At 42.7% G+C, this 14,951-nt stretch overlaps 2 protein-coding genes across 3 annotated transcripts in view; both read right to left on the bottom strand.

Moving 5' to 3' along the window:
• The window catches only part of LOC143768285 (uncharacterized), a 371,133-nt gene that overhangs the window by 142,486 nt on the left and 213,696 nt on the right, over positions 1-14,951 (bottom strand). The window lies entirely within an intron of this gene.
• The window catches only part of LOC143766868 (uncharacterized), a 38,341-nt gene continuing 35,037 nt past the window's right edge, over positions 11,648-14,951 (bottom strand). The window contains exon 8 of one of the 2 annotated variants that reach the window (XM_077254862.1): positions 11,648-14,058. In XM_077254862.1, coding sequence (XP_077110977.1) covers positions 12,785-14,058 — 1,274 coding nt within the window. In that variant the 3' untranslated portion in view covers positions 11,648-12,784. The remainder of the gene's footprint in view (positions 14,059-14,951) is intronic. The other variant, XM_077254863.1, reaches the window with a different exon arrangement.

Genomic DNA, 14,951 nt, shown 5'->3' with positions numbered 1-14,951 from the left:
ACGATGGTGACCAGTTCGTCTTAAATAGTGCCTGTAACTATCAAATAACGCCCTTCCTTATCAGCTACTAAGGATTTAAAGACGAAGGGAACGGACCTCTTAAAACAAATGGCCACACCTTTAGTTTTATTAGGGGCGGTGGCTAAATAATATAATGGGTAGGAAGCGGACAAGAACTTTGGATAAGAACTGGCAGAGAAGTGTGTCTCCTGGAGACAGACCACGTCGGCCCTTTGAGATCTATAATAGCGAAAGGCCTTGGTACGTTTGTGTGGAGAGTTCAAACCTCGTACGTTATGTGAAATGATCGTTAACGGCATGGTAAAGAGATATGGGGATCGCCTATGTTAGCTATCACTCGTGTTTTCAGTTCGGAAGTGAGGGAGTCCTCCTGACTCAAGCGAGGTAGGTTGCCTTTACTCGGGTGGAAGATGGGGGGGGAGGATTGAGTAGTCGGGACAGCACAAGTAAGGAGAGTTGGGTACAACAGGGATATAAGGGTAACAAGGGAAACCATAACATTGGCTAAGCACAACGTGCTGAGCGGCAGTGTATAAGGACACTGTAGGGGCATAAGGACAGTTCAGGGACAACGCAATATAGAGTAAACCTATTAATTAGGTGTATAGGAAAGGGGGGGGGGGGGTAGGTGGAGGAAAGCTGGGTATGTGAAACACCAATAAGGCCTAGCTGCATATCAGGACTACACGTGTGTTGTCAGCTATGCCAGACATGTAGGGGTGGCTATGAAAGGAGACCCTACAGCCACAATAACTCACCAAAGCAATACATGGTGTGAAGTCAGTATCAATAACCTGAAAATACAAATATAATACAAATAATATAACGGAGCATTGCAAGAAAAAGAGACCCTCTCAGGCATTCATAGCTGGTGAAACAACATTTCGGAACCGAATTCCAAATAGGCAGCCAGTAAGGGCCTAGCACCGAAGAGTCCTAGAAGGAAACTGTAAAACAATCTTAAACTGTAAAATGAAGAGACACTAAGATGCATCAATATTATTAACACCAACTTTCTGTCTGCTATAAAACAGCCAAGAAAATAAAAGGGAAAAAAGTAATATTGATACTAGAGGGTTCCAAGGCTGTAAATGTGAATTGTCTAGGTATGTATCCAAGCTCCATGTAGAGCTATGGTAATCGCTGGGTCTCAAGGGGGGTCCGATGAGACCTGCGGTTCAGGTCGTCTGTCCCCCAACCGTGGCATTGACGATGATGGCAGTGAGGCAGGTGAGGGGGGATTCATAAGCTGCAACTTGGTGAGGCAGCGGCTTGCTACTTCTGGGGAAAGGACCGTATGAACCATCTCTCCGTGGGTGAACATCTGCTTAAAGGGGAATCCCCAGCGATACTTAATGTTTTTGGAACGTAAAACTTCCAAATATGGTCTCATTGCCCGTCTTTTCGCGATAGTAGTGGGGGCCAGGTCCGGGAACAGTTCGTAGGAGTGTCCCTGGAAAACCAAAGAAGTAGAATTTCTAGCGGCTTGGAGAAGTTGATCTTTAGTTTTATAATAATGTAGCTTTAAGATTATGTCCCTCGGGGGGCCTTTGGGGTTTTTCCTGGTTAAGGCTCTGTGAATACGGTCCATCTCAAGGCGTTCGATGGAAATGCCTGGTAGGAGTTCCTGGAATAGGGCTGTAGCTGTAGATTGAAGGTCTGTGATGGTTTCTGGCAGGCCTCTAATTCTAACATTGCCTCTACGAGCACGGTTCTCAAAGCCCTCAAGCTTATTATTGAGGGTATAAATCTCCTCGTGAAGCGCCTCTATGTCTTTTTCATGGGTAGCAATGGTGGCAAGAGACGAATCCATTTTGTCCTCCAAGTCTGAGGTACGAGATCCCAGCTCCCTAATTTCCTTCGTTAAGTCTTTAGTCAGTTTGTCAGACATTTTGGATAGTTCCGTATGTAAAACAGACTGAAATTGAGAGAGTAGAGCATTATGGTCCGGAGCAGGGGTACTCGGAGTCCTGGTGGTAGAGGCTGGGATTATTTCGGACTCTGCTCCGTCTATTATGGAGGAGTTGGAGGATTCGGACTGGGAAAGAGGTCCTGAAGGCATATTATCCTCTAGATCGGTCAGCGCCTGGAATCTATTGCTAGCATACCTAGGATTATTTTTGCGCTGCTTAGTCATGGGAGCGGTTGGAGTAGATGGAGAACCAAGGTTTTATATGGCCAGCTTGAAGAAGTAGTCAAGGATGATGCATACTGTGCGTTGTCCCTTACTGGGATTGGGGGGGAGCTGAGTTCAGGCCATTAGAGTGGCCTCAGAGAGGCCTAAAATTAGAGCACCACAGTCCATGCCACCTGATAATGAAGTGTCGATAATGTCTGGAGAACTGTCAGGGCTAGGATTGTTGGGCCCGTGGAAGTGTTGTATGAGCAGAGGTTCACTACTGTTCTGGCCAGGGACCGCCGCACAGAACACTATGGCAGGACAATCTAATGATCAAAGCCCCTCAAATTGTCCTGGAGGAGTTTAACTCCACTCTGACGTGCACATATATTTGAGATTGGTACAAATTTCAAGGAATGGAAACTAGGTGTCGCCGTAGGGACATTAATGAGAGAAAAGAAACTGCAGAGCACTTTCCACAGTTATTATGAAAAAAAAAGGGTTTAAACACTGTTCTTTTCTTTTTTAAGTGCAGCCAAAGGAGAAGTTTGTTAATAGGAGAGACAGCTTGAGCGGTACCAAGGGTTAAAAGTGAAACACTTCTCTGCCTGGTTAATGTTGTCTTGGTAACCGCAATATATCGCTCTAAGTGATTTAATGTCTTAACTTGTATGCAGAGTTATCGCTGGGTATGGGGCAGCAGGAGGACATAGGAGATAGAGGTCGGTGTAAGGATGTCGGCGGGGAGACCAATCAATCAAATCTACTGACCGCAGCTGCAGAGTTCCCCAGCCGCAGCAGGGGATCTAAGATGGCGCCGGAGTTGGCGGAAAAATCCCCGGCAGTGCTGCGTCCCCAGAGATCTGCCCCGGGCTGGGACCCGCCGTCAGGACAGGAGAGCCACAGAGCGTCGCGGCAGGAAGGGTCGCCGGATATCACACCGCCTCAGCCCGCACGCACCCCTCCTTACCGGAGCCCCCACACCCAGAGGGAGAAGATAGGAGGCGCGATAGGCCACAGCACCCGTCGGCCCCGAAGCAACAAACGTCTTCAGTCCGGACCCGGAACAGCAGGGAGCAGGTATGGGCGCTCAGGAGCCGGGAAGAGAGAGCGGAGCCGGTGTGTAGCGGCGGGCACTCCGTGCAGTAGCTCCCCTTGGCTGCAGGGCAGGATCCAAGATGGCGCTTCCTCACACTGCTGTACCTTCTTCTCGGTCAGCACACAAGTTTTGAGACACGGAGGATTCTTTCAGAGCGGGGATGACTCCTTTGTGAGGTATGCAGTAGGTTCTCTACACAGGGACCAAAAATCCGTCCTTTAGCTGCTATAAAGTCCATAAAAAATCAAGTCAGTGCAGGAGCTCCTAATTAATGCGACCAGTCTGTGGTGTAGTCAGGCCACGCCCCCGTTTTTTTAACTTTTACAATGGTAACCAGGGTAAATATCGGGTTACTAAGCGCGGCCCTGGTTACCCTGGTTACAAGTGAACACATCGCTGGATCAGCATCACACACGCCAATCCAGCGATGACAGCGGGTGATCAGCGACCAAATAAAGGTTCTGATCATTCCCTACGACTAACAATCTCCCAGCAGGGTCCTGATCGTTGGTCGCTGTCACACTATAACGAGATCGTTAGCGGGATCGTTGCTACGTCACAAAAAGCGTGATGTTGCAACGATATTGTTAAGTGTGAAGGTACCTTAACACTGCCCTTAGTCGCTGATTGGTCGTGGCAAAACGCCCACGACCATTGGCACGACCAATCAGCGACGCGCACAGTCCGGAAGAAAATGGCCGCTCCTTACTCCTCGCACTCACTGCCGGAGCCCGCATACGCTGTCCGGTCACCGCTCACACAGGGTTAATGCGGGCGGTACGGACCGCGTTATGCTGCGGGTAACGCACTCCGTAACCGCTGCTATTAACCCTGCGTGTCCCCAATTTTTTTTACTATTGATGCAGCTTATGCGGCATCAATAGTAAAAAAATGTAATGTTAAAAATAATAAAAAAACAAAAACCTGCTATACTCACCCTCTGTAGTACGCCGAGCCGCTCGCGCCGGACGCCATCTTCCATTCCCGGCGATGTATTGCGAAATTACCCAAAAGACTTAGCGGTCTCGCGAGACCGCTAAGTCATCTGGGTAATTTCGCAATGCATCCTGGGAAAGGAAGAAGGCGGCCGGCGCCAGCGGCTCGGCGGAGCTTCGGTGGATCCCAAGCCTCGGTAACCTCTTCCTGGATCCAGGCGCCAACAGAAGGTGAGTATATAACTATTTTTTATTTTAATTCTTTTTTTTTTTTAACAGGGATATCATGCCCACATTGCTATATACGTGGGCTGCGCGATATACAACGTGGGATGCGCAATATACAACATGGGCTGCGCAATATACAACGCGGGCTGCGCGATATACAACGCGGGCTGCGCAGTATATAATGTGGGCTGCGCAATATACAACGTGGGCTGCGCAATATACTACGTGGGCTGCGCAATATACAACGTGGGCTGTGCAATATACTAAGTGGGCTGCGCAATATACAACGTGGGCTGCGTAATATACAACGTGGGCTGCGCAATATACTACATGGGCTGTGCGATATACAACGTGGGCTGCGCGATATACTACGTGGGCTGCGCGATATACTACGTGGGCTGCGCGATATATAATGTGGGCTGCGCAATATACTAAGTGGGCTGCGCAATATACAACGTGAGCTGCGCAATATACAACGTGGGCTGCGCGATATACAACGTGGGCTGCGCAATGTACAACTTGGGCTGCGCAATGTACTACGTGGGCTCCGCAATACACTACGTGGGCTGCGCAATATTCTACGTGGCCTGCGCAATATACTACGTGGGCTGCGCAATATACAACGTGGGCTGCGCAATATACAACGTGGGCTGCGCAATATACTACGTGGGCTGCGCAATCTACTACGTGGGCTGCGCAATGTACTATGTGGGCTGCGCAATCTACTACGTGGGCTGTGCAATGTACTGCGTGGGCTGTGCAATGTACTGCGTGGGCTGCGTAATGTACTGCGGGGGCTGTGCAGTGTACTGCATGGGCTGCACAATGTACTGCGTGGGCTGCGCAATATACTACGTGGGCTGTGCTATACACTACGCATACATATTCTAGAATACCCGATGCGTTAGAATCGGGCCACCATCTAGTGTATATATATATATATATATATATATATATATATATATATATATATATATATATACAGTGGGGCAAAAAAGTATTTAGTCAGTCAGCAATAGTGCAAGTTCCTCCACTTAAAAAGATGAGAGGCGTCTGTAATTTACATCATAGGTAGACCTCAACTATGGGAGACAAACTGAGAAAAAAAAATCCAGAAAATCACATTGTCTGTTTTTTTATCATTTTATTTGCATTTTATGGTGGAAAATAAGTATTTGGTCAGAAACAAAATTTCATCTCAATACTTTGTAATATAGCCTTTGTTGGCAATGACAGAGGTCAAACGTTTTCTGTAAGTCTTCACAAGGTTGCCACACACTGTTGTTGGTATTTTGGCCCATTCCTCCATGCAGATCTCCTCTAGAGCAGTGATGTTTTAGGCTTTTCGCTTGGCAACACGGACTTTCAACTCCCCCAAAGGTTTTCTATAGGGTTGAGATCTGGAGACTGGCTAGGCCACTCCAGGACCTTGAAATGCTTCTTACGCAGCCACTCCTTCGTTGCCCTGGCGGTGTGCTTTGGATCATTGTCATGTTGAAAGACCCAGCCACGTTTCAACTTCAATGCCCTTGCTGATGGAAGGAGGTTTGCACTCAAAATCTCACGATACATGGCCCCATTCATTCTTTCATGTACCCGGATCAGTCGTCCTGGCCCCTTTGCAGAGAAACAGCCCCAAAGCATGATGTTTCCACCACCATGCTTTACAGTAGGTATGGTGTTTGATGGATGCAACTCAGTATTCTTTTTCCTCCAAACACGACAAGTTGTGTTTCTACCAAACAGTTCCAGTTTGGTTTCATCAGACCATAGGACATTCTCCCAAAACTCCTCTGGATCATCCAAATGCTCTCTAGCAAACTTCAGACGGGCCCGGACATGTACTGGCTTAAGCAGTGGGACACGTCTGGCACTGCAGGATCTGAGTCCATGGTGGCGTAGTGTGTTACTTATGGTAGGCCTTGTTACATTGGTCCCAGCTCTCTGCAGTTCATTCACTAGGTCCCCCCGCGTGGTTCTGGGATTTTTGCTCACCGTTCTTGTGATCATTCTGACCCCACGGGGTGGGATTTTGCGTGGAGCCCCAGATCGAGGGAGATTATCCGTGGTCTTGTATGTCTTCCATTTTCTAATTATTGCTCCCACTGTTGATTTCTTTACTCCAAGCTGGTTGGCTATTGCAGATTCAGTCTTCCCAGCCTGGTGCAGGGCTACAATTTTGTTTCTGGTGTCCTTTGACAGCTCTTTGGTCTTCACCATAGTGGAGTTTGGAGTCAGACTGTTTGACGGTGTGCACAGGTGTCTTTTTATACTGATAAGATTAAACAGGTGCCATTACTACAGGTAATGAGGGGAGGAAAGAGGAGACTCTTAAAGAAAAAGTTACAGGTCTGTGAGAGACAGAAATCTTGATTGTTTGTTTCTGACCAAATACTTATTTTCCACCATAAAATGCAAATAAAATGATAAAAAAACAGACAATGTGATTTTCTGGATTTTTTTTCTCAGTTTGTCTCCCATAGTTGAGGTCTACCTATGATGTAAATTACAGACGCCTCTCATCTTTTTATGTGGTGGAACTTGCACTATTGCTGACTGACTAAATACTTTTTTGCCCCACTATATATATATATATATATATACACAGCCCTCGCTTAACTCACTACAATTTTGATGCAAATTAATTAATTAATCTCTACTGGGGTTCCGTCATTTATACCATTTTCGCTACTTTTCTATCACACTGACGAAGGTCCATTGCAGACCGAAACGTTTGTGACTATTGTATGTATATTAAACAAACCCCCCTTTGCATCACAACTATTGGAGTGTGCTAGTTGTTAATATTGCACATGTATCAAACCCTCTTTCAACAGGTGAGAGAAGCTTAGAAAAATAGCCCAAAATTCTCCACTCTTCTCCTTGCAACTGAAGCAGCACAGCAGACACAGAAGTCTCTGATTTGTGTACTTGCAAAGCAAATGGAGCCGAAGGATCTACTGTGAACAAAGCAGGTGCATTTTGTAAATTCATTTTCAATTGTTCAAATGAGGTTTGTTGTTCATCACCCCAAGGACCAAAGTAATCACTATTTTCACCTTTTAAAAGATAATACAAAGGCCTGGCCTTGTCTGCAAAATTCTCAATGAAGTCCCTTGAAAAGTTTATGACCCAAAAAATGTCGCAATGCCTTGTGTGACGTTGGAATCAGTAGAGAAGCAATTGCTTGTATTCTTTCCTGCAGTGGCTGTCTTTTTCCTGAACTCAACAACACTCTCAAAAACCTGACCTCGGTCTGTATCAATTTGACCTTTTTGGTGTTCAATTTCAACCCTGCATCATGCAGCAGCTCAAACAATTCTGTCAGAAGAGAAACATGTGATTCTTTATCATCAGTAGACAACAGGATATCATATCATCCACATATTGCAAAATACAATCAGGCCTCGAAAATCTGGACTAAGTCAAAGATTTATTAGTGTCAAGTATCCTCAAGTATAACTGTACTTCATAGACTTTCTGCTTGATTGCATTTTCCTCTGAAGTTTCCTATAGACTGCTAAGCTGCGTTTATTATTTGCACCAACTGTTGTGGACTTGAGTTTCTCTCTGCACCTGTTTGAATCACCGTGTGACAATATAGACTTTACCACTTATAAAACTGTGTCCTGTAGTTGTCTTGTTCCACGCAAAGAGTCTCCTGAGTTATTCCCTATAATTATTACAGACAGGGGTTAATAGGCCATGTGGAAATTCCTGCTTTCAGCTGTGCCCAGTTAGCCACTCCTCTCTCCTATAAAAGCTAGGCCTTCTGGTCAGTTCTTTGTCTGAGATAGCACTTGCTAGATAAACCTGGAGTAGTGAGGAGCTGGTGTTTGGAGAGCTAAAAGAATTTATTGTGCGACAGTTGTATGGTTTGTACACTTGGAAAATTCCTCATCCTTACCTGCCTTATTTACTTCCAGCATCCTTCACATCCTGGTGGATACATCTGTTATTTGTGAGAGCATATTTTGTGTGAGTGGAGTTTTCTTTTTACCCTTGTCTTTGTCCCGTTTGTTGGGTTGGTGTACTGTTGTACACGGTAGCGCCTCTCTTCCCCAGGTGGGTAGGGGGACAGATACAGGGCGGCAGTCAGGAGACAGGGCAGGGGCGGAGGCCCCGGCATCCTCGCCATCTGAGGTATCCCGGGGAACAGGGCGAGTTAGGGCGCCCCCTAGAGCTAGGGCCAGCGAAGGTGCCCCTGGTCCCAGTTTACTCACCAGTCCAATCGTGACAAGTATTTTGCCTTCACATTCAGCCTTGCCATCATGTCATGAGTATATGCAACAATGGGTGCTACATTGGGAGTATGTTTGTTAAACATCCGCAAATCCAATATCATTCGATAAGAACCATCAGATTTCAGGACACACCACAAAGGATTGTTACTTACAGAATTAGCCTTTCAGATGACACCTTGATCTAACAATTCCTGTATGATCTTTGACATAGAATCAATTGATTCTGGAGGCAATTTATACTGACGTTGTGGTGGAGGATCTCGTCCCTCCACATTTACAACAACATCCTTCATTGTACCAACCTCATTCCTGAACTGAGCCCAAAGAGAAGGAAAAAGCTGTACAATTTCTGTCAATACCTCGTCACCACCAGTTTCAGGCCACAAATGATCTGTTGACACAACATCATTTAAGCAAATACTTCCAACATGGCTATAATCACTAGGATCAATGACTACAGGTTTACAACCATTAGAATCTTTCCAGATCACTTGATTTCCTAGATCGACTACCCAACCGAATTTCTGCATAAAATCTGTGCCAAGTATATTTTCAGAATCACGACAATACCAAATGTCAATTCCTGTTTTGATAGGTGTTTCCAACGTCACATTGGTAACTAAAGTAGCTTTAGTTCCACCTTTTCCACTAAAACCAACAATTTTACAAACTGGTGAATCTGGTTGTAGCTTCAAATCAAGATTTGTAACACTTAATTGAGCTCCTGTGTCAATAAGAAATACAACATTCTGTCCTGCCAGATTTACTTTGGTAAATGGTCTTCCACAGTCATCCAATGTAACGAGTCACAAATTCCAATGGATGGGGTGTAGGAGTAGTCTGTGATTGTCAGAAAGATGGGGGAGATGGGAGAAGACCAATGTCCTTTTTAAAAGCTCTTGGAATTCTATTCCTGGACTCAGTCTCCTTCACGGTCATCTCTCTGATCTGTCTGATTAATGGTGCATACGGTGACTGCATTTGTCTGTTGTCAGTTGTGAGTGGGTGCAGAAGAATGTCATGGAGGTGCGGAAGGTCTGGTGGATGATTTTGGCATGAGTTCCCTTCCAAGCTTACTTGTTCCTTGTGTACCTGTCTCTGATTCTGCTCTCAAGAATTTTCTGCACTGCCATTTTAAGGGTCCAGGTATACCACAGAAATAACAATGGATATTGTTCCTTTGTGTAGTATTTGTACCTCTATGATGAATGTAATCTCTAGTCTTGGATGTTACGGTGGGTCTAGGTTTCAGCTGGCTGTCTTCTTTCTCATGAACTACAACTATTTTAGCCTTGACCTGATTTTCTTCATGGATCTCCTTACTTTGTCAATCAAAATTGTTGCTTCTGGCAATGATGGCTGAGCACTAGCCAATTGCTCTGAGGCAGGATCTAAATATTTGAACTTTTTTACAAAAAATCTGATCATGGATGTTGGCTCTGGATGAGGCCTAAGATCCATCACCATCCTATAGGCCTGCTCAAATTTTACCAAAAATGCAAATGGGTCATCATGAATTATAGTTCGTTCATTTTTCTGAATATCAATTGTAGGTGTGGCTTCGCCTGCAAAAAACAATATTGTCTAAGTCTGTCTTCTTTTGTACTATGTGTCAATTAATTTTCCTCATTTAATCTGATCTGTATTCTTTTTCCCATATGTGAGGGTAACCATACTTTGAATATCTTGCTTTTTTGTTCATCATTAAGATTGAATTTATCTGTGTTTGATTAAAAAATGTCCGCATTATAAAAATATTTAGAATTGAGAGTCCTCAGTGGTTGATACCTTTTAATGGCTGACTGAAAAGATGTAACAAATTTCAAGCTTTCGAGACTACTCAGGTCTCTTCATCAGGCAAAGACTAAAGCAAATTCGAAGAATTACATATATATATACACAACATAGCACAGAACTGTCATTATGGGAGAGTGGTGAGTGATAAACAGTCGTGTCCATAAATATCGGAAAATTCCTAGATTAAGAGTGTTTTGTTGTCCTCCGATTGGGGTCTGGTTCTGTTATGATGACCCCACATGGACACAACTGTCTATCACTTATCACTCTCCCCTAGTAGCAGTTCTGTGCTGTGCTGTGTATAAATATGTCATTCTTCAGAATTTGCTTTAGTCTATGCCTGATGAAGAGACCTGTGTAGTCTCGAAAGCTTGAAATTTGTTACCATCTTTTCAGTTAGCCATTAAAACATATCAACCACTGAGGACTCTCAATTCTAAATATTTTTCTATCTACTGGCTAACACGGTACCAAGATATATATCTTTCCCGCATTATAAAAGGCATCCATCTTGTCATTGTAGTTTGGAATGTCTTTTACAATTTTCATTAACTGATCGTGTATTTTCAATTTGTGCTGCTCTGTCATGTAATTTCTTCCATTGTAGTTCATCTGCCTGTAAATCTTCTACTGAAACATCTGGATTTTGTGTGTTTGGTACAAATGATGTGGCGGCATTGTCATCATGTTTGTTTGCTCTTGTAAGAACAGAAAACTTTTTTATATCTTGGTGCAATTTGGACAATAATTCTGTTCAAGCATCGATTTGATCTTCCAATTTTTCATTATGTTCTGACAAATACAAAACAATTTGGACAATCAAAGTAATCCCTATCACATTGACTATACAAACTAGACCATAATTGTGAATCTGTATGGCTATGAACAAACTTAAACTCTATATTACTTTTCTTAGAATAATCGTGAACGAAATCCATTTTCTCACCTGTGGAATATCTTTTCCTCTCCTGGATTGATCCAACCGTCAATGGATGGTCCTCTGTGTCTTTACTGAAATCCTCTGACCTCCGTCATGGGACACATCCAGTTCTTTATGGTTGGAGACACGAATCCTCACTGTCTGTAGGCTCTGTCTGATCCTTGTGAAGTGAAATAGCAGAATTCCTGCACCTTGAACAACAGGTGTTTAGCAGAGCTCTCCACCTCCGTGTGCAAGGGAAAGGATTTCACAAAAATAGCACAAAAATCAGATTTGGCAGGGCTCGCCAAAATGTTAGAGAAAATGACAGTTTCTTACTTTTTTAAGTAAGAGCACAGTGAAGATAGAAAGGAAAGCAATATTGAATTGTGTGGATAAAACAAATCTTATTTAATGTTCATTCAAAAAGTGATGACAAAAATGAAGACAAGTTCATAGCACGTAGAAAGTATTAGATTATAGAAGAGAAAACAAGCATTCATTGGTTCTTACATATGGTTTTGAAGTATGATGTGGTCTGGGTTGGAGATTCTCAAAGTATGAGAGATCTGTCTGAACAGGAGTTAGGTCAGCTTATATACTATATTGACCCATAGACTTACATTGGATCTATTTTTCCTGTCTCATAACCACATATGGTGATCTGCTGCTATGTTCATAGCCTCTACCATATTAGAAGAATACTAGTAACTTGCGGAATATGAATATTAGTTTTTTGTACATTACCTCATTTTGAAATGCTTAAGCATATAGCCTGTGACCTTGAAGAACCATTTTTAATCTCCAAATAGCCACAGTTCTGACAAAAGCCCTATAGGTCTGACAAACAGAGAACAGATGTAGCGGCCACAATCCTCAGAATAACTCAGTCCCTCACTATCCAGAGTATCTATTTGCTAGTTAGAACCTGCATATGTAAAGTAATCTATATTTTTTTATTATTATTGAAATACTAATATTTTACAGTGGCTTACCCTCCTTCTGGAGTGTGTCAATAACTGCCTTCTAGACATGTCCAGTCAGCAGTCTTCCTCATGATTGTGGAGCCTACTGAAACAGACCAAGGGACCTTTTAAAAACGTTTAGGAAGCCATTCCAAGTGTTTTTATTGTAATTTACTGACTTAATGACTTTTGGGTTTTCATTGGCTGTAGGAACTAGTCATCAACAGAAATAAACACTTAAGATATATCACTCTGTAATGATTCTATATAATATAAGAGTTTCACTTTTTGCATTTAAGAACTGAAATAAATTAACTTTTTGATAATATTCTAATTTAGTGAGAAGCACTTGTATGTGACTATGTAAACACAATTAAGAACATAAAAAAAGCTTCTCCCCTGTGTGAATTCTTTGGTGGCTAGAAACAGATGGTTTCTTCACAAAACATTTTCCACATTATGAACATGAAAATGGCTTCACCCCTGTGTGTGTTCTTTGGTGGGTAACAAGATGTGTTTTCTGGTTAAAACATTTCCCACATTCTGAACAGGAAAAAGGCTTCTCCCCTGTGTGGGTTTCCTGGTGGCTATCAAGATTCGTCTTCCTGCTAAAACATTTTCCACATTCTGAACAGGAAAAAGGCTTCTCCCCTGTGTGGGTTTTCTGGTGGCTATCAAGATTCGTTTTCCTGTTAAAACATTTCCCACATTCTGAACATGAAAAAGGTTTCCCCCCTGTGTGGGTTTTCTGGTGGCTAACAAGATGCGCTTTCGTGGTAAAACATTTCCCACATTCTGAGCAGGAAAAAGGCTTCTCCCCTGTGTGGGTTTTCTGGTGGGTAACAAGATGCGCTTTTTGGTTAAAACATTTCCCACATTCTAAACATGAAAAAGGCTTCTCCCCTGTGTGGGTTTTCTGGTGGCTAACAAGATTCGCTTTATGGTTAAAACATTTCCCACATTCTGAACAGGAAAAAGGCTTCTCTCCTGTGTGGGTTTTCTGGTGGCTAGCAAGATTTGCTTTGCTGTTAAAACATTTCCCACATTCTGCACATGAAAAAGGCTTCTCCCCTGTGTGAGATCTATGATGTCTGATAAGAACATTTTTATCTGTAAAACATTTCCCACATTCTGAACAAGAAAAAGGCTTCTCTCCTGTGTGGATTTTCTGGTGGCTAACAAGATGCGCTTTCTGGTTAAAACATTTCCCACATTCTGTACAAGAAAAAGGCTTCTCTCCTGTGTGAGTTCTTTGGTGGGTAACAAGCTGCGCTTTCCGAATAAAACATTTTCCACATTCTGAACATGAAAATGGCTTCTTCTCTGTGTGAATTCTCTGGTGACTGTCAAAATCTGATTTCTGGTTAAAACATCTCTCACACTTGGAACAAGAAATTCTATTGTCTGCTTTGTGAAGTTTTTGTTGTTTGAGAAAGGACTTTTCTAGGGGAAAACTATTTCCATATTCTGAAAATGAAAATGTCTTCATTGCTTTAGGAGCAGTTCGTTTTTTAATGCTTATTTTGTGATTTTGATTTTCCTTAGTAGTCGGTAATGAATCAGAAGACAGGATCTGTTCCACAGGATCAGATGACAGATCTTTGCTGTGAAGGGATGATGGTATATTTGGAGTAATGGCATTCACTTCAACTGTATCCTGTGGGATCTCAAGATTATCTGATTTAAATATTGAAGATGTCAGCTGTCCTGCTGATCTGCTGGTACAGTTATCTGCCAAGAATAAAACCAATTATTATTTTAGAATAAAATATCCTTGAATTCTATATTTTTGACCATTTCTACTTAAACGGTCTGTAAAAATGGCAAGTTATCCAAAATTATTGAATTATTCCCCAAGACAATGACAGTTTACTAGACTGTGCTCAAGCCACATGAAGCATCCATGCTTTTGGCATTACTATAGTGAGAAGAAATCACTTATTTTATGGCATGTGTATCTCCTGGAGCACAATCTGGGCACTATGTGTTGGGTAATAACTTGGGATATTTGCAATTTTTACTTTCCAACATTCACTGCGCGTGCTAATATCTGGAAACTGCAAGTGGAGTCAAAACAGTCACTATTCCTATAATTTATTGAGGGTTATAATTTACAAAATGGAGTCATTTTAACCCCTTCATGACCCCAGTTTTTTTTGTTTTACGTTTTCATTTTTCGCTCTCCTCCTTCCCAGAGCCATACTTTTTTTTATTTTTCCGTCAATATGGCCATGTGAGGGCTTATTTTTTTGCAGGACGTGTTGCACTTTTGAACGACATCATTGGTTTTAGCATGTCGTGTACTAGAAAACGGGAAAAAAATTCCAAGTGTGGTTAAATTGCAAAAAAGTGCAGTCCCACACTTGTTTTTTGTTTGGCTTTTTTTGCTAGGTTCACTAAGTGCTAAAACTGACCTGCCATTATGATTTTCCAGGTCATTATGAGTTCAGAGACACCAAACATGTCTAGGTTATTTTTTATCTAAATGGTAAACAAAAATTCCAAATTTTGCTAAAAAAAAAATTAAAAAAATTGCGCACTTTTCCGGTACCTGTAGCGTCTCCAATTTTCGTGATCTAGGGTTGGGTGATGGCTTATTTTTTGTGTGCTGAGCTGACGTTTTT

The sequence above is a fragment of the Ranitomeya variabilis genome, chromosome 4, assembly GCF_051348905.1.
Source record: "Ranitomeya variabilis isolate aRanVar5 chromosome 4, aRanVar5.hap1, whole genome shotgun sequence".
Taxonomy (NCBI): domain Eukaryota; kingdom Metazoa; phylum Chordata; class Amphibia; order Anura; family Dendrobatidae; genus Ranitomeya; species Ranitomeya variabilis.
The sequence above is the reverse complement of the archived record's forward strand: the minus strand, read 5'-3'. Positions and strand labels throughout refer to the sequence as shown.